The sequence below is a fragment of the Hyla sarda genome, chromosome 2, assembly GCF_029499605.1.
Source record: "Hyla sarda isolate aHylSar1 chromosome 2, aHylSar1.hap1, whole genome shotgun sequence".
Classification (NCBI taxonomy): domain Eukaryota; kingdom Metazoa; phylum Chordata; class Amphibia; order Anura; family Hylidae; genus Hyla; species Hyla sarda.
The window spans coordinates 113,807,894-113,831,972 of record NC_079190.1 but is presented as its reverse complement, the minus strand read 5'-3'; the positions used below and the strand labels follow the sequence as shown (position 1 = coordinate 113,831,972).

The 24,079-nt window shown below is 45.9% G+C and overlaps 1 protein-coding gene across 2 annotated transcripts in view; it reads left to right on the top strand.

Annotated features, from left to right (window-relative positions):
* The first annotated feature begins 379 nt into the window (after positions 1-379).
* Positions 380-24,079, top strand: part of TNS2 (tensin 2) — a 181,570-nt gene continuing 157,870 nt past the window's right edge. For both annotated transcript variants that reach the window (XM_056555326.1, XM_056555323.1), the window contains exon 1: positions 380-499. In XM_056555326.1, the coding sequence (XP_056411301.1) occupies positions 404-499 (96 nt within the window). In that variant the 5' untranslated portion in view covers positions 380-403. The remainder of the gene's footprint in view (positions 500-24,079) is intronic.

Sequence of the window (24,079 nt, the reverse complement as noted above, 5' to 3'; positions counted from 1 at the left end):
TGACAAATTCCTCTCTGCTATGTCAGAACTAACAGAGGACACCTCTATAGCTCTACAGCAGTGGTCTTCAACCTGCGGACCTCCAGATGTTGCAAAACTACAAATCCCAGCATGCCCGGACAGCCGCTGGCTGTCCGGGCATGCTGGGAGTTGTAGTTTTGCAACATCTGGAGGTCCGCAGGTTGGAGACCACTGCTCTACAGCCTCCTTAATTGAGCTTCTCCAGGCATGTGTGTGTCAGTATTGGTGGTAGTGCTGGGCACACAGCCGGCTGACACATCAGGCTGGATCATGTAGTGACTGCGCCTCTCCTAGACCGCCCCCAGGCGGAGCTCTGCCCTCTGCTCAGCACGCAGCACACTAGTCACACACACGGCTCTGCTGTGTCGCACCGCTGCGCTGTATGTCAGGTTATGTGTCCTGTATGGGCTGTGCGGGGAGTTGTGCGTTGGAGGGACAGGGGACTGGACGTGCCAGGAGGACCATGCATCTGACTGAGGTACACAGCTGGGCACCTCTCTGCCAATAGGAGATAACCTCTATATTAACCTGTTTAATGCTGAAAACTTTAATGCATTAGGGTACGTTCACACCTGCATATTTGTGCTGCAGATTTTGCTGCCCATTGACTTCAAATGCATTTAGTTTACATTGAAATCTGCAGCCTCAAATCCTGAGCATCAAATATGTACAGGATACTGAAAGTGTGAATACACCCCTAAAAGCTCTTATGATAGATAGATGATAGATAGATAGATAGATAGATATGAGATAGATAATAGATAGATAGATATGAGATAGATAATAGATAGATATGAGATAGATAGATATGAGATAGATAGATATGAGATAGTTAGATGATAGATATGAAATAGATAGATAGATATGAGATAGAGTGGTATGAGATAGATTGGTATGAGATAGATTGGTATGAGATAGATAGATATGAGATAGATAGATATGAGATAGATAGACAGATATGAGATAGATAGATGATAGATATATAGATATGAGATAGATAGATTGATATGAAATAGATAGATATGAGATAGATAGATAGATAGATATGAGATAGATATGAGATATATGGATAGATAGATATGGGATAGATAGATAGATAGATAGATAGATATGAGATATATAGATAGATAGATAGATAGATAGATATGAGATAGATATATAGATAAATATATAGATAGATATTGTGTGTGACTGATGATATTTATAATGTGGCTTCCATAGGACTACATAACAAAAGTTTTGTGACATTCAGCTCTGCTACATCAGTAGATGGCTTTTATTAAGGATACATAAAAGTTCTGACACGTTTCCACCAGACAAGTGACTCTTACTCATAGCATCATTATGCTTTAATGTGTCCATATTAAATTTGACATTCTTCCACTAGAGCCCAAGGGTTGGGATAGGGAGGATGCTATCGGATTTGGACTGCACTAAACCTTCTGAGTATTGACTAGCACATTTTCGGGTGGCTGGACTTTAGTGACCCCCTCCTTCTGTGTTTCTTGGTTGAGCCGAGCTTTTAGGTTCCTCTTTTAGGTTTTTTAAGATGATACTGTGAATGTGACCAATCATAAAAAGCAGGTTGATCATTGCGGTATCTATGGTTATAGCATCTAACAGAGTGCTTCTCAACCAGTGTGCCTCCAGCTGTTGCAAAACTACAACTCCCAGCACGCCCGGACAGCCGAAGGCTGTCCGGGCATGCTGGGAGATGTAGTTTTGCAACAGCCAGAAGCAGACTGTTTAGAGAACACTGGTATAACCAATGGACGTCTATTTTATCAGACCATGAAAATCAATGTTGGTTAGGATATGTTCTCACAGTCACAAAGAATGTACTATTTAGGGCCAAGCAGCTTCGTAGTCACAGCAAAAAAACTTTCTGATCAGCGTAAACGTGATATTGGAATAGTCGTGGTTATAGGTGTTAGCCAAGAATATGTAACTCTAGGCAGATCACAGTATGATATATTCTGGAATACTGCCCTGTTATACTAAATAGTACTTTCAAACAATGTCCTTGCAGTATTTCTATTAAGGTACCCAAATAATACTGCCATACAGTGCCTATATAATGCCGTCATACAGGGTCCAAATACTACCATATACTGCCTACATAACACTGCCATATATTTCCCACGATTTAATACCCAAAGAAAAGTGCATTGCAGGGACTAAGTGGTGTGGTTAAGAGAAAAGTTCCTGTTGGTCTAGAGCGAAGAAGGAGTTAACGTTGGAGACTCTGGCGGTTCTGGACAAGGGTAGGGGCCACAAAATCAGCGGTAGAAAATGCAAAATACGGTACATGAGACCCTACCCTAAAAGGAAAATGCAGATTTATCTGTAGGCACCACATTATAGAACAGGAGCAGCTGAGTGTGTGTGTATATATATATATATATATATATATATATATATATATTAAAGGGGTACTCCCATGTAATTTTTTTTTTTTTATCAATTGTGCCAGAAAGTGAAACAGATTTGTAAATTACTTCTATTCAAAAATCTTAATCCTTCCAGTACTTTTTAAGGGCTATATACTACAGAGGAAATGCTTTTCTTTTTGGATTTCTCTGATGTCACGAGTACAGTGCTCTCTGCTGACACCTCTGTCCATTTTAGGAACCATCCAGAGCAGCATATGTTTGCTATGGGGATTTTCTCCTGCTCTGTACAGTTCCTAAAGTGGACAGCAGAGGACAGCAGAGAGCACCGTGGTCGTGACATAAGAGAAATTCAAAAAGAAAAAACATTTCCTCCGTAGTATACAGCCCCTAAAAAGTACTGGAAGGATTAAGATTTTTTAATAGAAATAATTTACAAATCTGTTTAACTTTCTGGCACCAGTTGATCTAAAAAAAAAAAAAAAAAAAAGTTTTCAACAGGAGTACCCCTTTAAGTTATAGGATAAAATGTGCATAACTTTTTCACTCTGGGCTCTGGAGTCCAGTGGGAGGTCCTAATCAGTGATTGAATATGGGAATGCCCATTGGACATCTAAGCCCAGAGTAAGCAGAGGTGTACATGATAAAATTATAAGTTATGGCGAGTCTTTTCCCACATATCAATCTGCTCAGCTCCTCCTGCTCTATAACATGCCACCTATAGACTGACTGCATTTTCATTGGGACTATTACATGTTATATTTTCAGGTTGCATCAGGGGATCCAATCTGCAGAGCCTCCTAGCTTACAAAAACTCTTGCATGCATCTGTCCATCTTGGCCCCCCTAATACCACCCCTTCATTTGGGAGGCCCATGTGTAAAGTTTTCCCACATATTGTTAAGCAGTCATGTGATATTAAAGGGGAACTCCGGTGGAAACAAATATTTTCAAATCAACTGGTGCCAGAAAGTTACACAGATTTGTAAATTACTTCTATTTCATAATCTGAAGCCTTCCAGTACTTATCAGCTGCTGTATACTACAGAGAAAATTGTGCATTTCTTTCCTGTCTGACCACAGTGCTCTCTGCTGTCACCTCTGTCTATGTCAGAAACTGTCCAGATTAGAATAATTTCCCCATAGAAAACCTCTCCTGCTCTGGACAGTTCCTGACATGGACAGAGGTGTCAGCAGAGAGCAATGTTGTCAGACTGGAAAGAACTTCAAAAATGTCTCTGTTGTGTATCTGTAGCATACAGCAGCTGATAAATACTGGAAGGATTAAGATTTTTAAATGGAAGTAATTTACAAATCTTTTTAACTTTCTGGCACCAGTTGATTTGAAAAATTATTTTTTTCCACCGGCATACCCTTTTAATTGTAAGTGCAGTTTGTGGATCCCACCATAGCTGGGCTTAGAGAACAGCGACGGAATACATATGTAGTATATGTATTCAGTCAAATGAAAAAGGTTCCAGTGTGGGACTGAAACGTTGCTGCTCTGATGTGAGACAATAAATTCACTATTTTTTGCACATTGGAGTTCTGCACTATTGTTTTTATATGTATACACTGCTCAAAAAAATAAAGGGAACAATAATATTACATATCCTATATCTGAATGAATGAACCAATCGTATGAAATACTTTCATCTTTACATAGTTGAATGTGCTGACAACAAAATCACACAAAAATTATCAATGGAAATCTAATTTATCAACCCATGTAGGTCTGGATATGGAGTCACACTCAAAATCAAAGTGGAAAACCACACTACAGGGTGATCCAACTTTATGTAATGTCCTTAAAACAAGTCAACAAGAGGCTCAGTAGTGTGTGTGGCCTCCACGTGCCCATATGACCTCCCTACAATGCCTGGGCATGCTCCTGATGAGGTGGCGAATGGTCTCCTGAGGGATGTCCTCCCAGACCTCGACTAAAGCATCTGCCAACTCCTGGACAGTCTGTGGTGGATGGAATGAGACTGATGTCCCAGATGTGCTCAATCGGATTCAGGTCTGGGGAACAGGCGGGGCAGTCCATTGCATCAATACCTTCCTCTTGCAGGAACTGCTGACACACTCCAGCCACATGAGGTCTAGCATTGTGTTGCATTAGGAAGAACCCAGGGCCAATGCACCAGCATATGGTCTCACAAGGGGTCTGAGGATCTCATCTCGGTACCTAATGGCAGTCAGGCCACCTCTGGCAAGCACATGGAAATGCCACCCCACACTATTACTGACCCACTGCCAAATCGGTCATGCTGGAGGATGTTGCAGGCAGCAGAATGTTCTCCACGGCATCTTCAGACTCTGGCACGTCTGTCACATGTGCTCAGTGTGAACCTGCTTTCATCTGTGAAGAGCACAGGGCGCCAGTGGCGAATTTGCCAATCTTGGTGTTCTCTAGCAAATGCCAAACGTCCTGAACGGTGTTGGGCTGTAAGCACAACCCCCTCCTGTGGACGTCGGGACCTCATACCACCCTCATGGAGTCTGTTTCTGGCCGTTTGAGTAGACACATGCACATTTGTTGTCTGCTGGAGGTCATTTTGCAGGGCTCTGGCAGTGCTCCTCCTGCTCCTCCTTGCACAAAGGCGGAGGTAGCGGTCCTGCTGCTGGGTTGTTGCCCTCCTACGGCCTCCTCCAATTCTCCTGATGTACTGGCCTGTCTCCTGGTAGCACGTCCATGCTCTGGAAGCTAAGCTGACAGACACAGCAAACCTTCTTGCCACAGCTCATATTGATGTGCCATCCTGGATGAGCTGCACTACCTGAGCCACTTGTGTGGGTTGTAGACTTCGTCTCAAGCTACCACTAGTGTGAAAGCACCGCCAGCATTCAAAAGAAATTATTTTCTTTTTGAAACACAGATCTCTCTGCTGACACCACGAGCACAGTGCTCTCTGCTGACATCTCTGTCCATTTTAAGAACTGTCCAGAGTAGGAGAAATCTCCATAGCAAACATATGCTGCTCTGGACAGTTTCTAAAATGGACAGAGATGTCAGCAGAGAGCACTGTGCTCATGATTCAGCAGAGAGCACTGTGTTCCAAAAAGAAAATAATTTCCTTGTTACGCCTAGCGCTCCGGGTCCCCGCTCCTCCCCGGAGCGCTCACGGCGCCTTTCTCCCTGCAGCTCCCCGGTCAGCACTGACCGGGAGCGCTGCCCTGTCATGGCCGTTGGGGATGCGATTCGCACAGCGGGACGCGCCCGCTCGCGAATCGCATCCCAGGTCACTTACCCGTTCCCGTCTCCTGCGGTCATGTGCTGGCGCGCGCGGCTCCGCTCTCTAGGGCGCGCGCGCGCGCCAGCTCCCTGAGACTTAAAGGGCCAGTGCACCAATGATTGGTGCCTGGCCCAATTAGCTTAATTGGTTCCCATCTGTTTCCTGGCTATATCTAGTCTCCTCTCTTGCACTTCCTTGCCGGATCTTGTTGCCCTAGAGCCTAGTGAAAGCGTTTTTGTGTGTTTATACCCTGTGTACCAGAACTTTGCTATCTCCCCTGACTACGAACCTTGCCGCCTGCCCCCGACCTTCTGCTACGTCCGACTTTGCTTCTGCCTACTCCCTTGTACCTCGCCTATCTTCAGCAGCCAGAGAGGTGAGCCGTTGCTAGTGGATACGACCTGGTCACTACCGCCGCAGCAAGACCATCCCGCTTTGCGGCGGGCTCTGGTGAAAACCTGTAGTGTCTTAGAACCGGTCCACTAGCACGGTCCTCGCTATCCCTCTCTGGCACAGAGGATCCACCTCCTGCCAGCCGGCATCGTGACAGTAGATCCGGCCATGGATCCCGCTGAAGTTCCTCTGCCTGTTGTCGCCGACCTCCCCACACTGGTCGCCCAGCAAGCCCGACAGATTGCCCAACAAGATCACCAGCTGTCGTACTTGACCACCATGGCTCAGCAACTCCAGTCGCAGCTACAGCAGATTCAGTCTCAGCTACAGCAGCAGCAACCATCTCCTCCGCCAGCTCCTGCACCTCTTCCGCAGCGAGTGGCCACTCCTAGCCTCCGCCTGTCTTTGCCGGACAAATTTAATGGGGACTCTAAGTTTTGCCGTGGCTTTCTTTCCCAATGTTCCCTGCATCTGGAGATGATGTCGGATCAGTTTCCTACTGAAAGGTCTAAGGTGGCTTTCGTAGTCAGCCTTCTGTCTGGAAAAGCCCTGTCATGGGCCACACCGCTCTGGGACTGTGATGACCCCGTCACTGCCTCTGTACACTCCTTCTTCTCGGAAATTCGAAGTGTCTTTGAGGAACCTGCCCGAGCCTCTTCTGCTGAGACTGCCCTGCTGAACCTGGTCCAGGGTAATTCCTCCGTTGGCGAGTACGCCATACAATTCCGTACTCTTGCTTCTGAACTTTCCTGGAATAATGAGGCTCTCTGCGCGACCTTTAAAAAAGGCCTATCCAGCAACATTAAAGATGTTCTGGCCGCACGAGAGACTCCTGCTAGCCTGCATGAACTCATTCATCTAGCCACTCGCATTGACATGCGTTTTTCTGAGAGGCATCAAGAGCTCCGCCAGGAAAAAGACTTAGATCTCTGGCCACCTCTCCCACAGTCTCCACTGCAATCTGCGCCTAGGCCTCCCGCCGAGGAGGCCATGCAAGTGGATCGGTCTCGCCTGACCCTGGAAGAGAGGAATCGCCGTAAGGAAGAGAATCTTTGTTTGTACTGTGCCAGTACTGAACATTTTCTGGTGGATTGCCCAATCCGTCCCCCACGTCTGGGAAACGCACGCTCACACTCAGCTCTCGTGGGTGTGGCGTCTCTTGATGCCAAGTCGGCTTCTCCACGTCTCACGGTACCTGTTCGGATTTCCACTTCAGCCAGCTCTCCCCTCTCAGCCGTGGCCTGTCTGGACTCTGGAGCTTCTGGGAATTTTATTCGGGAGTCCTTTGTGAATAAATTCCATATTCCGGTGACCCGTCTTGTCAAGCCACTCCGCATCTCCGCGGTCAACGGAGCCAGGTTGGACTGTACCATACGTTTCCGCACGGAGCCCCTTCTTATGAGCATCGGATCTCATCACGAGAGGATTGAACTTTTGGTCCTCCCCAATTGCACCTCGGAAATTCTCCTTGGACTTCCCTGGCTTCAACTTCATTCCCCAACCCTGGATTGGTCCACTGGGGAGATCAAGAGTTGGGGGTCCTCTTGTGCCAAGAACTGTCTAAAACCGGTTCCCAGTAACCCTTGCCGTAACTCTGTGGTTCCTCCTGTATCCGGTCCCCCTAAGGTCATTAAGGACTCTGCCTGCCACAGGAAATGCCCCTCCCCCCCTCCCAGGCAAGCTTCTGTGTCCCCTCATGGCCCTCGTCCTGGTGTCACACTGCCCCGTGCCAGGTCTCGCCCTCTGCCCTCTCTCCCCATTCCTACTCCTGCGGTTCTGCCTGCCGTTGAGGAATCCCTCCTTCCTTTCCCGGTGTCCTCATCCCAGGGGAGGCAGTTACCCGATAAAGAGAAGGGGAGACCTAAGGGGGGGGGTACTGTTACGCCTAGCGCTCCGGGTCCCCGCTCCTCCCCGGAGCGCTCACGGCGCCTTTCTCCCTGCAGCTCCCCGGTCAGCGCTGACCGGGAGCGCTGCCCTGTCATGGCCGTTGGGGATGCGATTCGCACAGCGGGACGCGCCCGCTCGCGAATCGCATCCCAGGTCACTTACCCGTTCCCGTCTCCTGCGGTCATGTGCTGGCGCGCGCGGCTCCGCTCTCTAGGGCGCGCGCGCGCCAGCTCCCTGAGACTTAAAGGGCCAGTGCACCAATGATTGGTGCCTGGCCCAATTAGCTTAATTGGTTCCCATCTGTTTCCTGGCTATATCTAGTCTCCTCTCTTGCACTTCCTTGCCGGATCTTGTTGCCCTAGAGCCTAGTGAAAGCGTTTTTGTGTGTTTATACCCTGTGTACCAGAACTTTGCTATCTCCCCTGACTACGAACCTTGCCGCCTGCCCCCGACCTTCTGCTACGTCCGACTTTGCTTCTGCCTACTCCCTTGTACCTCGCCTATCTTCAGCAGCCAGAGAGGTGAGCCGTTGCTAGTGGATACGACCTGGTCACTACCGCCGCAGCAAGACCATCCCGCTTTGCGGCGGGCTCTGGTGAAAACCTGTAGTGTCTTAGAACCGGTCCACTAGCACGGTCCTCGCTATCCCTCTCTGGCACAGAGGATCCACCTCCTGCCAGCCGGCATCGTGACATTCCTCTGTAGTATTCAGCAGCTAATAAGTACTGGAAGAATAAAGATTTTTTTAAAGAAGTAATTTACAAATCTTTTTAACTTTCTGGCACCAGCTGATTTAAAAAAAAATAAAGTTTTCCACCATAGTACCCCTTTAAAGAGTAGTATGGCGCAGGACAACTCCCCTATCCAAAGGATCTCCTGCACAGCGCCCCAGCTCTCTGCATGAACGGAGCTATGTTGACCCCAGCACAAAGTGCTAGCTTACACGCCCCCTCAGTGCATCTCTATCTCTATGAGGAAGTCTGAGATACAGCGTTTGTGTATCGCCGACTCTCCCATAGAGATATATGGAGGGAGCCTGTTGACCACCGATTTGTTCAGGGGTCGACAGTCTCCTTGCATGGAACGGAGATCGCTCCACACACAAGGAGAGCTAGGCACCGTGCAGGAGATCGTGGGGGTCAGAACCCCAGCGAGCAGAGACTTATCCCTTATCCTTTGGAAAGGGATAAGTTGTCCTACACCACAGTACTCATTTAAGTCTTCTGCTTGTTAATTTAAGAGTTTCAACTTTGAGCCATTGGAATGATAGCAGCAGGGGATTTCACCCAAGGCCCTTTGTGTACGGGCATTCCCACAAGCAGACAATGGAGTAATCTAGTAGGTTGGTCTCTTGTTAACATAAATCTTTACAATCCCATGGGTTACAATGATCTAGTTTTATTTCATATGTACACTATACAGACAGGTACACTCTATCCATGCTCTTCAGATTGAAGGCTCAAAGATATACAGTGACCCTCCGACCTACGATGGCCCCGACATACTCTCAGAAGCCATCGCATGTTGAAGGCAGCATCAACATACGATGCTTTTGTATGTCGGGGCCATCGCATAAACGGCTATCCGGCAGCGCAGACTGCTTCAGCTGCCACCGGATAGCCATTTACAGTGCCCCGTGTGGTCCGCTGACGATCACTTACCTGTCCTCGGGGCTCCGGCGCATCCTCCTCGGGATCCCTTGCATCGTCTGCGCTCTCCATCGTCGTCATCACGTCGCTGCGCACGCCGTCCCGTCATCCATTAGGAGCGGCGTGCTTAGCGACGTCATGGTGGCGACGGAGAGTGGCGACAGAGAGCGAGGATGTTGGGGAAGCAGAGGCCTTGCCGGAGTGTCGGGGACACCCGGGGACGCGGCGACAGCGATGGAGGGCGACATCCAGGGCAGCAGTGACGAGCGGTGATGGTCCGGAGCGGCGGGGACAGGTGAGTACAACTTCCTATACCAGTGGTCTTCAACCTGCGGGCCTCCAGATGATGCAAAACTACAACTCCCAGCATGCCCGGACAGCCAACGGCTGTCCGGGCATGCTGGGTGTGGTAGTTTTGCAACATCTGGAGGTCCGCAGGTTGTAGACCACTGTCCTATACTTTACATTGTACGGATCCCTCAACATACGATGGTTTCAACAAACAATGGTCTGTTTGGAACGGATTACCATTGTATGTTGAGGGACCACTGTATACGAATAATAAAATGTGCATCAGAATGAGTGTTTTCCTTGAAGTGTAGTTGAGGGATCACACTGGCCCCTTAGTAAGTCTAGCCAACCTCATGGCTCCCCCCAGTGTGTGTTGGTCATGATTCTGTATGATGGAAGTATGGGCTGAATTACTATATAAATATACCTATAGTAGGGTAGGTTCTTAATACCCTCCGCAGTGGTGTTACTGTGTACTCTTTTTCTAGTGCTCACTATAAATTTTGTTCATCCGGCCCTTGACATAACATCTTACACACAGAGGCTTTTATAATAATCCCTCCAGCTCATAAATATGAATAACAAGAATGTGCATTGAGAAGCCCTGTCCTGGTGGGTGTACGGATTAAAAAATGTTGAGTATTCAGATAGCTGGGAAAGAACTGAAAGAGTCTGTTATGGGTTTACCCACTGCTATTTTGTATGTATACTTGGAAAGCCATTGCGGTCAGTGACGTTTTTGTAGGGGTTCTTCAGGAAAGAGCGAGGTGCAGCAGCAGCCCCATTATATACACAAGTTCCACCATTCGGCATAAAACATAACATCATGTAAGCTTCCTGTCTCCTCTGTAAACACTCCTGGGGGAAGGTTCGGAGTAGATGGCATAGCTTGCTTCCTGGAGTTGGGATGTAAAAACTTTTGGAAATTGACCTGATCATACATACATGGCCAAGAGACAGTGGGGGAGATTTATCAAAACCTGTCTAGAGGAAAAGTTGCCCAGTTGCCCATAGCAACCAATCAGATCACTTCTTTCATTTTTAACAAGGCCTCTGTAAAATGAAAGAAGAGATTTGATTGGTTGCTATGGGCAACTGGGCAACTTTTCCTTTGCACAGGTTTTGATAAATATCCCCCAGTTTGTTGGAAGAAATACTCCATACTGAACCTTCTTTTCTTCTTCCACAGAAGGTCGATCCTCATGGCTTCATGCCTCTATTTACACTTCTGTCTTGTGTCTTATTCTTTAGACTTTTAGGTGCTAGCCTCTAGTGATCACAAGCCACACTATTGATAGGTTGTTCATCTTTTGCTCAAAACCTGTGCAGAGGAAGAGCTGCCCAGTTGCCCATAGCAACCAATCAGATCACTTCTTTCATTTTTCACAAGGCCTCTGCAAAATGAAAGAAGCAATCTGATTGGTTGCTATGGGCAACTGGTCAACTTTTCCTCTGCACAGGTTTTGATAAATCTCCTTCTATGTGTATCATCAGTTTACCATTGGGACAGTCAGGGTTTTGCCGGCAGAAGTATAAAGCTGCATGTATCGCTAATCTTACTATTAGATGTGATGGAGTTGTCAATAGCTGTTCCAAACAGAGTCTCTGATACAGATGTGAACAGAGCCTAAGACTATCATATTCATGGGCTCTTAAAGGGGTACTCTGGTGGAAAACATTTTTTTTTTTAAATCAACTGGTGCCAGAAAGTTTGTAAATTACTTCTATTTAAAAATCTTAATCCTTCCACAGTACTTATCACCTTCTGTATAATACAGAGAACGTTCTTTTTGAATTTCTTTACTGTCTAACCACGGTGCTCTCCGCTGACACCTCTGTTCATGTCAGGAACTGTCCAGAGCAGGAGAGGTTTGCTATGGGGAATTGTTCCTACTATGGACAGTTCCTCACATGGACAGAGGTGTCAGCAGAGAGAACTGTGGACAGACAGAAAATAAATTCTAAAAGAAAAGAGAAAAGAACTTCCTCTGTATTATACAGCAACTGATAAGTACTGGAAGGGTTAAGATTTTTAAATAGAAGTAATTTACAAATCTGTTTAACTTTCTGGCACCAGTTGATTAAAAAATAAAAAAAATGTTTTCCACCGGAGTACCCCTTTAAGCTGTGATAAAAGTTGAGAACTACAATAGATTTTAAAAGGGGTTATCCACCATAAGGTGATTTTAGTACATACCTGCCAGACAGTGATAGACATGCTTAGGAAGGATCTGTGCTTGTCTTGGGGCTAAATGGCTATGTTATAAGATTACCATAATGCTGTGGCTATCTTTTTACGAACTGGGTATTTCTTGTTGAACACAAATAGAGAAACATAGTCGCACATCCACCATTTGTATTTTGATCTACTTGCTCCTCAGCATAATTTAAAGAACTAACAGGTTGTTAGTATACATTTTGATCAAAAAGTGCAAGCCCACTCGCCACGTCAAGGCCACCCAGTCAGAGTGGGTCCCTAACCGAACACTGCCTCCAAGACACCATGCCCACAGGGGAACAACCCAAAGGCCAGGCAGCCCCACTGCTGCCCAACCAAGCCCCTGTCTCCGGGCACCACCCCACAGACAAAGTATCACAGAAACAATGGTCGCCACAGATCACCACACCAAGTGTGAACCCCTACCATGTGCTCCCTACCAGAGGGCTGGGAGAATGTTAGGAGGAAACCCTTATGCAGTCTCCTGCTAAATAAACATGCCTGGGCCAAATGGTTGGAGTGGAGTGCTGGCCATGGAAGAAGGAGAGACCACAAATGTACAACACAAATAGAGAAACATAGCCGCACATCCACCATTTGTATTTTGATCTACTTTTTTTTTTGTTTTACAACTGTAGTCTGTCCACTCTTTCATAGCCAGCACTCTGCTCCACCCATTCGGCACAGGCGTTTTTAATTAGCAGGAGACTGCATAAGGATTTCCTCCTAGCATTCTCCCAGCCCTCTGGCAGGGAGCACTTGGTAGGTATTCACATTGGTGTGGTTGCACTGCGGTGGTCATTGTTACTGTGATGCTTTGTCTGTGGGGTAATGTGGCCCAGGGGCTTGGTCGTGCAGCAGTGGGGCTGCCTGGCCACTGGGTCACTCTTCCTGTGGGCATGGTGTTGTGGTGGTGGCCGCTGCCCGGCACTCTACCAATGTTGGGTTAGGGACCCACTCTAAATAGGTGACCTTGACGTGGCGAGTGGGCTTGTACTTTTTGATCAAAATGTATACTAACAACCTGTTAGTGTTTGAATTTATGCTGAGAAGCAAGTAGATCAAAATACAAATTGTGGATGTACCGCTGTGTTCCTTTTTCTCTATTTTTATTTCCTGTTGAATCTCGTTCTCAAACCACAAGTCCCATAGTTTGTAAGTGTGAGGTCACTTTTCTCCCTCCCACACATCAGCCACTGCACCCATTAAAACACAAATGAGTTGCATTACATTCAAAAGACCAGTGTTTTCTAACCAGGGTACTTATAGATATTGCAAAATGATCTCTCTCCCACTCAACGGTTGCTCCACCCATTGAAGCAGGATATGCTCCATCACCTGACTAGTGACGTCACGTCTCGATGCACTACAACCTGGAAAAATGCGAGGCCCAAGTAATTTTGTATGCTGTTAAAAATAAATATTGCTGGTATTTTGGCCCATTCCTCCATGCAGATCTCCTATAGAGCAGTGATGTTTTGGGGCTGTCGCTGGGCAACAAAAGGTTGGGCAACAAAAGGGCAAAAGGTTTTCTATGGGGTTGAGATCTGGAGACTGGCTAGGTCACTCCAGGACCTTGAAAAGCTTCTTACGAAGCGACTCCTTCATTGCCCGGGCATTGTGTTTGGGATCATTGTCATGCTGAAAGACCCAGCCACGTTTCATCTTCAATGCCCTTGCTGATGGAAGGAGGTTTTACTCAAAATCTCACGATACATGGCCCCATTCATTCTTTCCTTTACACGGATCAGGCGTCCTAGTCCCTAAGCAGAAAAACATTGCACATCAAGCTGCTTGCCTATTGCAGATTCAGTCTTCCCAGCCTGGTGCAGGTCTACAATTTTGTTTCTGGTTCAAACAGGTGCCATTAATACAGGTAACGAGTGGAGGACAGAGGAGACTCATAAAGGAAAACTGTCAATAAACTCCCCTTGCATTAACCAGATGTACTGGCTGGTAGTGCGGGGGACGCTGATCAATATGCTGCCTACCATGCCTGGATCCGTCCAGCCGCTCACCCGTTATCTTCATTATTCCTGATATGCAAATGATCTTCTGGCACGGACGTGGTTACATGCCTCCATCTTGCACTGTGATGGCAGCGCCGCTCGTCTGCAGCACCGCCCTGCTTATGAATATTCATCCCCTCCTTCCGCCCCCTCTCCTCCCTGAGAGGGAAAGACGGGGGGATGAAAATTCATAAGCCGGGCGGTGCTGATGTCACAGTGGTAGATGGGGGTATGTAACCCCGCCCGTGCCAGTTAGAAGATAATTTGCATATCAGGAATAATGAAGATAACGGGGGGAACGACTGGATGGATCCGGGTATGGTAGGCAGCATATTGATCAGCGTCCCCCGCACTACCAGCCAATACCTATGGTTAGCGCGGGGGGGGGGGGGGGGGGGCTGAGTTTAGTGACAGTTTTCCTTTAAGGAAGAAGTTACAGGTCTGTGAGAGCTAGAAATCTTGCTTATTTGTAGGTGACTAAAATTTTCCACCATAATTTGCATATAAATTCTATAAAAATCAATGTGATTTTATGGATTTTTTTTTCTCATTATGCCTCTCATAGTTGAGGTATACCTATGATGAAAGTTACTGGCCTCTCTCATCTTTTTAAGTGGGAGAACTTGCACAATTGGTGGCTGACTAAATACTTTTTTGCCCCACTGTATTACATACAGTTACATCAGAGGACTGACAACAACCCCCATCATTACCACTACAGACCAGATAAGGGAGGCAGTGTATTTCAGGTAGTTTCCCTCATCACATAGGTGCTTAAAGTAGGTAGGGCCCCTCCAGAGAGAGTTGATAGTCCCCCAGGTAGGCAGCAGTATCCCCATATTAATTAGGCATCAGTTTTCCCCCACATTAATTTGGCAGCAGTTCTCCCTACGTTAGTTAGACAGCAGTTCCCCCATGTTGGGTAGGCAGCAGTTCCACAACATTAATTAGGCAGCAGTTCCCCCACAATAAGTAGGCAGAAGTTCCCCTACATTAGATAGGCAGCAGTTCCCCCACATTAGGTAGGGAGTAGTTCCCCCACATTAGATAGGCAGCAATTTCCACACATTATATAGGCAGCAGTCCCCCACATTAGGTAGGCAGCAGTTCCCTAACATTAGATAGGCAGCAGTTCCCTCACATTAGATAGACAGCAGTTCCCTCACATTTGATAGGCAGCAGTCCCCCAAATGAGGCAGGCAGCAGTACCCCCACCCAAGAGAGGCAGCAGTACTGACAGTCACAACACCTAAACACCTGACCAGTCACTCTTGTGCTGGCTTACTGTATCCATGGGCACAAGAGTGATTGACAGGGTGAGGAGCCAATGGCTCTTCACATTGTCAAACTTCCCACATTTAACTGTAGATGCCTCATAAGAAAACATTTACAGTTAAATGCGGGACATGTGTGGGCCGTTCCGGGACAGCTGAACATAACCCTAAAAATGGGGGATGTCCTGCTGGATCCAGGACAGTTGGGAGGTATGCCCTTAGGGGTTGTTTGTAAACAATCATTTGATTGCTTTAATATATTTATGTATTGCATGTACCTTATATTAATCTATTAGATCAGTGTTTTCTGGTACACCCTGCCCGAGTCTGGCTGTATAAGTAGCCGAGTTATGACAGACACCGAGGCCTAGTACAGTCCCCAAACAGCCCTGCTAACCAATTTTCATTGCATGATTACATGTCGGGGTTGCCAACTGGGCCACTGGACCCCAGGGATGTGCACTTAAAAACTGTTTAATGCTTTCCAATATCGGTTATACTGGACATGTGGGAAGGGGGGCAAAACATGTAAGCCTACAATTATACAATAAGTTGGTTTTATTATAATAAGTCACTCCTCTGCTTTCCTTGTACCTACACTCATGTTTGCTGGATTGGGGAGGTAAAGATGCTTGCGAGACCTATGACCTATTACTGGATGCATGCTCTTGTTCTATACTTAGTTTGGTTTATTGTGGACGTTACTATGTACAGCTGTTTCACTTATTTAACACTTTTTACTGAAAGCTCATCGGAGAAAGAAAAATTCTAAATATTTGGAAAGTTCAAAGACCTATTCTTTAAACTAATAGACATATAGACACACTTCAATGATAGTCACATGTGACAGACATGTTGAAGAAAGTAAAAACTGAATTGAAAATAATTTCCATACATTTACATTGTGGTTGTTTCTACAACATGAATGTGGATTTCTGCAAAACCCTCATTCAAATGTAGGGAAAAGGCACAAAAATCTGCCGCATGTGAATATATCCTAATGGTTGCACCATCACTGAAATGCAAGTTAGAGGACAGTGTACTGACTTATAATTTTGGGTAGGAAGTGGGACTGGCTTGAAAAGTTATTTTATAAATACTTGACCCTACTGGAAAATCTGCCTGATCTATACCAACAATATCTACTGTACATTGTAAGATTATATTTTATCCCCACGCAGCTCACAGGGCCAGTTACATCTGTTTCTGTTCTCGTTGTCTGTGTTTTGTTTATAAGGCTGCATTCACACCACATTTTTGGCCACATGTTGAGGTTCCATTGCGAGATTCTGTTAGAATTAGCGCTCTTTTGTACAGAAAAAAGTTGGACGCCATGACAGAAGTCATTAAACTCATAGGGGTCCAATGGTTGTTGTAGGTGTCTGGCATGTAAGGGCTCATTCATACTACAGCACTGGCACCGTCAAAACAAGATAATGCTAGGACCGATCGTAAATGCGCCGTCTCAATAGACAGCAATGCATTTCAAAGCGGATTACAGAATTTCAGGACATTTGCAGCAGAAATTCCCTAGTGGAAATGTCGCAGCAGAATTCCATTGAGAACAATGGAGACTGCTGCACTGTATTTTTCAAATAGAATTCCAGAGCAGAATTCCACTTGGAAAATACGTAGTGTGAATAGGCCCTTATTGATCTGGCACTGCTGTTACTTTCAGTGTGCCGTTCCTCTGATGTGAATGGATGGCTCAGCAGGGAGAGACAGGCCCTGTTCTGAAGTTTACAGAGGGTCCCAGTGGTTAAGTTATTCGCGATCAGACACTTTGGGGAGTATTTATCAAAGGATTTATGAGTTTTTTTCCCTCGTAACTTTGGCGCAACACTTTTTGCTCCAAAGTTTGGCACATTTTCTCCACTGTCATTTTTACAACTTTCTCAAAATCACAAGGTCCTGTGTGTGATTTTTACTTTGGTCAGTAATTCATCATTTGCGCCAACCGATCTTTGGCGCAATTTTGCGCCTTTAGGGTTTTGTTTTTTTTGGCGCAATTCAACGCCAAGAAATTTTGTACATGGAAAACACACATAGCAATGTCAGAAAATGTAAAGGTGTCAAAATACATTTAAAAAATCGACACCTCCGGGGCTGCGCACTACTATGCTGCGACATAGTTGTCTCTTGAGCCAGCATTGGACATGGCCACACAGGTTCAGGAAAGGTAAGCACTAAAGCAGCGGTCTTAAAACTGTGGCCCTCCAGATGTTGCAAAACTACAACTCCCAGCATGCCCGGACAGCCGTTGGCTGTCCGGGCATGCTGGGAATTGTAGTTTTGCAACATCTGGAGGTCCACTGTTTGAAGACCACTGCACTAAAGTAACAAAAAAAAAGTAAGTTAAAAATAAAATCCATTTCACATGATATATATATATATATATATATATATATATATATCTATATATAAACCCCACAAAAGAAAATAACTCTCGTCGCTTGCTGATATACTGCAGGAGGGACTCTGAAATGGCTGCTCTACAGGGTAAAATACGCCGTCCTCTGTGGCGGTAAGTTCTGTGTAAAAGGCGCTGTGAACAGCTGATTTCAACATTTGCACCAAAATTACTAATAACTTGCACCAAATGATAAATTTGGTGCATGTCCACAAAAGCCAAAGTGAAAAAAGAAAAGGGTAAAAAGAAACTGTCAACAGGCAAAATTGATAAATACCCCCCCCCCCCCCCTTTTCCCTATCCTGTGAATAGGGGATAAGTTTTCAATAATTTAAATGTAGATACAATTGTTTCCTGTTTAGTCTCTTAGATAAACATCCTGGACCCTATGTTGATATATTATAGCAAACTACCAGAGAGCTGTAAAGCTATGAAATAGATAAACAGGCAAATAGACTGATAGATAGATATACAGATGAAAGGAGAGCAGTAGAGATGAGCGAACTTACAGTAAATTTGATTTGTCACAAACTTCTCGGCTCGGCAGTTGATGACTTATCCTGCGTAAATTAGTTCAGCCTCCGTGGGCTGGAAAAGGTGGATACAGTCCTAGGAAAGAGTCTCCTAGGACTGTATCCACCTTTTCTAGCCCACCGGAGCACCTGAAAGCTGAACTAATTTATGCAGGAAAAGTCATCAACTGCCGAGCCGAGAAGTTTGTGACGAATCGAATTTACTGTAAGTTCACTCATCTCTAGAGAGCAGCACACAGGTTGGCACAAGAGTTAGTGAGTGCAGGCAGTCACAGGGGCCCCGGTCCTGGGTCCAACACAGTAAATAGGCGAAAAAGGATTTGACTGCATTACACCAGCATATCCAGTAAAAAGTGTTGTAGCTTTAGTCCATAGATACAAGGACTATGGGCATAGGCGTGCGCACGGGGTGTGCCGGGTGTGCACAGGCACACCCTAATTGCCGCGGCCTGCTGCTGCAGGACTTTTTTTTTTCTTTCTCACTACTAAACGCCAGCCCCACCGGACATCCCCGACATCACCCGCCCGCACACAACACTCCCACCACCACCCCCCGCTCGGCGCCGCAACCGCTACTACACACATTATCCCTACACTGACTGACCTTACATGCCGCCCGGGGCCGCTTTAAGAGCGCGGGGGCTGATGGGTCAGGCGTCGGTGCGCATGGCTGCACATGACGTCATGACGCACGCGCGCACTGTTTCTGGAGAGCCCGCACAGGAGAGGCCCGCTGCCAGGGCAAGGACAGGAGAAGCCCGGACCCCCAGCTCTGGAATGTGGGCTGCTGGAGAGGACGGCTAAGGAGAGAGAGGCCTGCAGCAGCAGCAAGTGCCGGTAAGTGGCTGCTGGCCTGCTGCCATACATGATGGGGATGTAGTCCTGAACTGTGAGCCTACATTATGTAGGCTCACAGCTCAGGACTACATCCCCATCATGTATGATTGTGACTGTCTATTATATGTAGGCTCACAGCTAAGGACTACATCCCCATCATGTGTGATTGTCTATTATATGTAGGCTACATATAATAGACAGTCACAATCATACATGATGGGGATGTAGTCTTGAGCTGTGAGCCTACATATAATAGACAGTCACAATCATACATGATGGGGATGTAGTCCTGAGCTGTGAGCCTGGGCATGTGTGGTGTGGTCAGGGCATACTGGGAGTTGCATGCTGGGAGTTGCAGTTGCAACTGTAACGCCCAGCATGTCCTGATAGTATCAGGGTATGCTGGGCATTACAGTTAGTATTAACTGCAACTCCCAGCATGCCCTGATACAATCTCGGTCTGCTCTGCAGCTGTCCCAAAATTTGTTTTGGGTCAGCGGCAAAACCATAGGCTGTATTAGCCTGATACAGTCTATGGTTTTGCAGCTGACCCAAAACTACAACTCCCATTATGTTGCACTATACTCCTGAGTCCTGGGGAAGCAATGCATTCATTTTGGGACAGCTGCAGAGCAGACCAAGATTGTATCAGGGCATGCTGGGAGTTGCAGTTACTATCTGTAATGCCCAGCATGCCCTGATACAGCTTATGTTTTGCAGCTGACCCAAAACTACAACTCCCATTATGTTGCACTATACTATAATATAGGTTATATGGTGCTACATGCTGGGGGGAGCTGTAGTTTTGGCTCAGCTGCAGAGATATAGGCTGGAATCTGGATCAAGAAATTTCCTTGATCCAGATTCCAGCCTATATCTCTGCAGCTGACCCAAAACTACAGCTCCCCCCAGCATGTAGCACCATATAACCTATACTATAGTATAGCGCAACATAATGGGAGTTGTAGTTTTGGTCACCATATATTGTATCAGGGCATGCTGGGAATTGTAGTTGGTTACTGCAAATCCCAGCATTGCATTCCTTCAAGGAATGCAATGCTGGGAGGTGCAGTTACCAACTTCAATTCCCAGCATGCCCTGATACAATCTATGATGACCAAAACTACAACTCCACACATCTTGCACTATATAGGAGTACAACTTACATTATGGTGCAACATGCTGGGAGTCCTAGTTTTGGGTCAGCTGCAGACTTTTTCAACCAATCTGGTGCAAAAAAAAAAATTCTATTTGGAATATTCCCCCCTCTGTGCCCCATCTTATAGTAAAAGCGTTCTTCTGTTTGCCAAGTAAAGAAAAAGATGAGTTTTACCATTCAACTTACAATTTTTTTTTCAAATCACATCAAATGCATCCACATAAACACCAGCAAACATACACACAAGTGGGAGGTCTAGTCAGGGCTGGTGCCTGGATTTTTGACACTCTAGGCAAAACCTAATTTTGACAACCCTTTGGCTCCGCCCATTGAACCCCTTGGCAAATATAAGATCAGGGGTAGAATTAGTCCCGTAAGCCTCATGGTAAATTCTAGACTTGTCCTTGTCTATACTGCACCTAATGTGGGGGAACTGTACTGCACTTAATGTGGGGGAACTGTACTGCACCTAATGTGGGGGAACTATACTGCACCTAATGTGGAGGAACTATACTGTACCTAATGTGGGGGAACTATACTGCCAACCTAATGTGGGGGAACTATACTGCCAACCTAATGTGGGGGAACTGTACTGCACCTAATGTGGGGGAACTGTACTGTACCTAATGTGGGGGAACTATACTGTACCTAATGTGGGGGAACTATACTGTACCTAATGTGGGGGAACTATACTGCCAACCTAATGTGGAGGAACTATACTGTACCTAATGTGGGGGAACTATACTGCCAAACTAATTTGGGGGAACTATACTGTACCTAATGTGGGGGAACTATATTGCACCTAATGTGGGGGAACTGTACTGCACCTAATGTGGGGGAACTATATTGCACCTAATGTGGGGGAACTATACTGCACCTAATGTGGGGGAACTATACTGCACCTAATGTGGGGGAACTGTACTGCACCTAATGTGGGGGAACTGTACTGCACCTAATGTGGGGGAACTGTACTGCACCTAATGTGGGGGAACTGTACTGCACCTAATGTGGGGGAACTGTACTGCACCTAATGTGGGGGAACTGTACTGCACCTAATGTGGGGGAACTGTACTGCACCTAATGTGGGGGAACTGTACTGCACCTAATGTGGGGGAACTGTACTGCACCTAATGTGGGGGAACTGTACTGCACCTAATGTGGGGGAACTGTACTACTAACCTAATGTGGGGGAACTATACTGCCAACCTAATGTGGGGGAACTATACTGCCAACCTAATGTGGGGGAACTATACTGCCAACCTAATGTGGGGGAACTATACTGCCAACCTAATGTGGGGGAACTATACTGCCAACCTAATGTGGGGGAACTATACTGCCAACCTAATGTGGGGGAACTATACTGCCAACCTAATGTGGGGGAACTATACTGCCAACCTAATGTGGGGGAACTATACTGCCAACCTAATGTGGGGGAACTATACTGCCAACCTAATGTGGGGGAACTATACTGCCAACCTAATGTGGGGGAACTATACTGCCAACCTAATGTGGGGGAACTGTACTACTAACCTAATGTGGGGGAACTGTACTGCACCTAATGTGGGGGAACTATACTGCCAACCTAATGTGGGGGAAATATATTTCCATCCTAATGTGGGAGATTTATACTGCCAACCTAATGTGGGGGAACTATGCTGCCAACCTAATGTGGGGGAAATATATTTCCATCCTAATGTGGGAGATTTATACTGCCAACCTAATGTGGGGGAACTATGCTGCCAACCTAATGTGAATACAAAAATATAAAATTGTACTATTCTGATCCCTATAACTTTTATTTTTCTGTATATGGGGATGTATGAGGGTCATTTTTAGCGCTGTGATTTGTAGTTTTTATCGGTACCATTTTTTATTTTTTTTTGCTTTTTAGATATTTTTTATGATATTTGAAGTGACCAAAAATGTGCTAATCTGATTAGTGCAGTATTACAACTTTTGGGACCCCACTTCTGATTTTGCCCAGGGACATGCTAAGCCTAAAACTGGCCCTGGATCCAATCCTCCTACACTATGCAAGCAGGAGTGTGTGTATATGTGTATATATATATATATATATATATATATATATATATATATATATACACGCGTGTGCGGAGTGAGTTTGTGCTTTAGGGTGCACACCCTAATGCAATGGGCTGCGCACGCCTATGACTATGGGGGAGATTTATCAAAACCTGTTCAAAGGAAAAGTTGCCCAGTTGCCCATAGCAACCAATCAGCTTCCTGCTTTCATTTTTAACAAGGCCTCTGCAAAATGAAAGAAGCGATCTGATTGGTTGCTATGGGCAACTCAGCAACTTTTCCTCTGCACAGGTTTTGATACATCTCCCCCTATGTTTCTGTGGTCTCACACCACCATTGTCAAGACAAGACAAGACAAGACAAGACAAGACAATGGTGGTGTGAGACCACAGAAACGTAGTCCTTTTATCTATGGAATAAAGCTACAACACTTTTTACTGGATATGCTGGTGTGCTGCAGTCAAATCCTTTTTCATCTGGATAGATAGATAGGAGATAGATAGATAGATAGACAGACAGATGATAGATAGATAATATTATACTAGAAAATAAGCAGCATTTGCATTACCTCACCATTAGCATTTACCATATTGCTCTCTGACAGTATGATAAGGAACATTTCTAACACCTGTCTAAGGAAAAGCTAAGAAAACATCATACCCTAAATATTCTATAAATTTCCATTAAAGGCAACATGAATTCATAGAAGAGCAGAGACTGATACAGGACAGATCACTGGGGGGTGGACAGAAAAGTGAGAACATGCAGGCCACTGCTGTGGGGTCAGTGAAAGTACACTCACCAGTGGAAGCGGAGGGTCAGTGACAGTGTGCAGAGCACTGAACAAGTGAGGTTAGGAGCTGTATACACAACGCAAGAGGGAGCCGGATTAACAATATACAGAGAGCTGCAGGAAGTTCTGGGACAATTTGTTACAAGCTGCAGGGGGATGACCCGCGCCATACAAAGATTCCAGAATACAATGGAATAAGCAGCACTAACAGGAATAAAATGCTATAGCAGCACTAGAGGCAAAAATGGGCCCCAATACAAAATTTGTACCAGGGACCCTATGTACTATATATGGCATTATAATATTGGCATCTTATAGGTTCCCTCCAGCACCAGGGCCAGGGCCCACCTTATTTTTTTTTATGAACTGGTGCCAGAAAGTTAAACAGATTTGTAAATTACTTCTGTGGTGTCCCGGTACCGTAATATATACGTTACCTGTGTAAGAGGTCCCCATAGCCAGAGTCCCTAGGACGTCGGGGTCCCTCTTTTGTAGATCTCCCCTTGTCACCTCTCACTTAGTCAATAAGTATATAGCAGTTTTATTTAATATTTATATAATTATAAGTATGAGAATGTATATATTTAGTTATCTACCTGTTCGGAGCATAGCAGGACCTGCGGGTCACGTGATTGGGTAGAAACTCTATGGTTTTGCTACAGGACCTTTGGAGGTTCCCGTGACGTATTCACCCACATTGCAATGTTACGGTGAGTGACAGTTGTTATGGACCAATCCAAAACGGCCGGCCCCTGCCCATATAAGGGACCCGCGCCATCTTGATCCCTCTCTTGGGTTGCTGACTCTGGAAGAGGTAGGACCTCCGCAATTTACAAGACTAATTACTAGGCCAAAGCCTTGCGGCCTCGGCCTCTAACATAGCGGATAGACTAAGCAATTCCCTGCTACTCATCGCAAGATCACTGGACCTCAATAT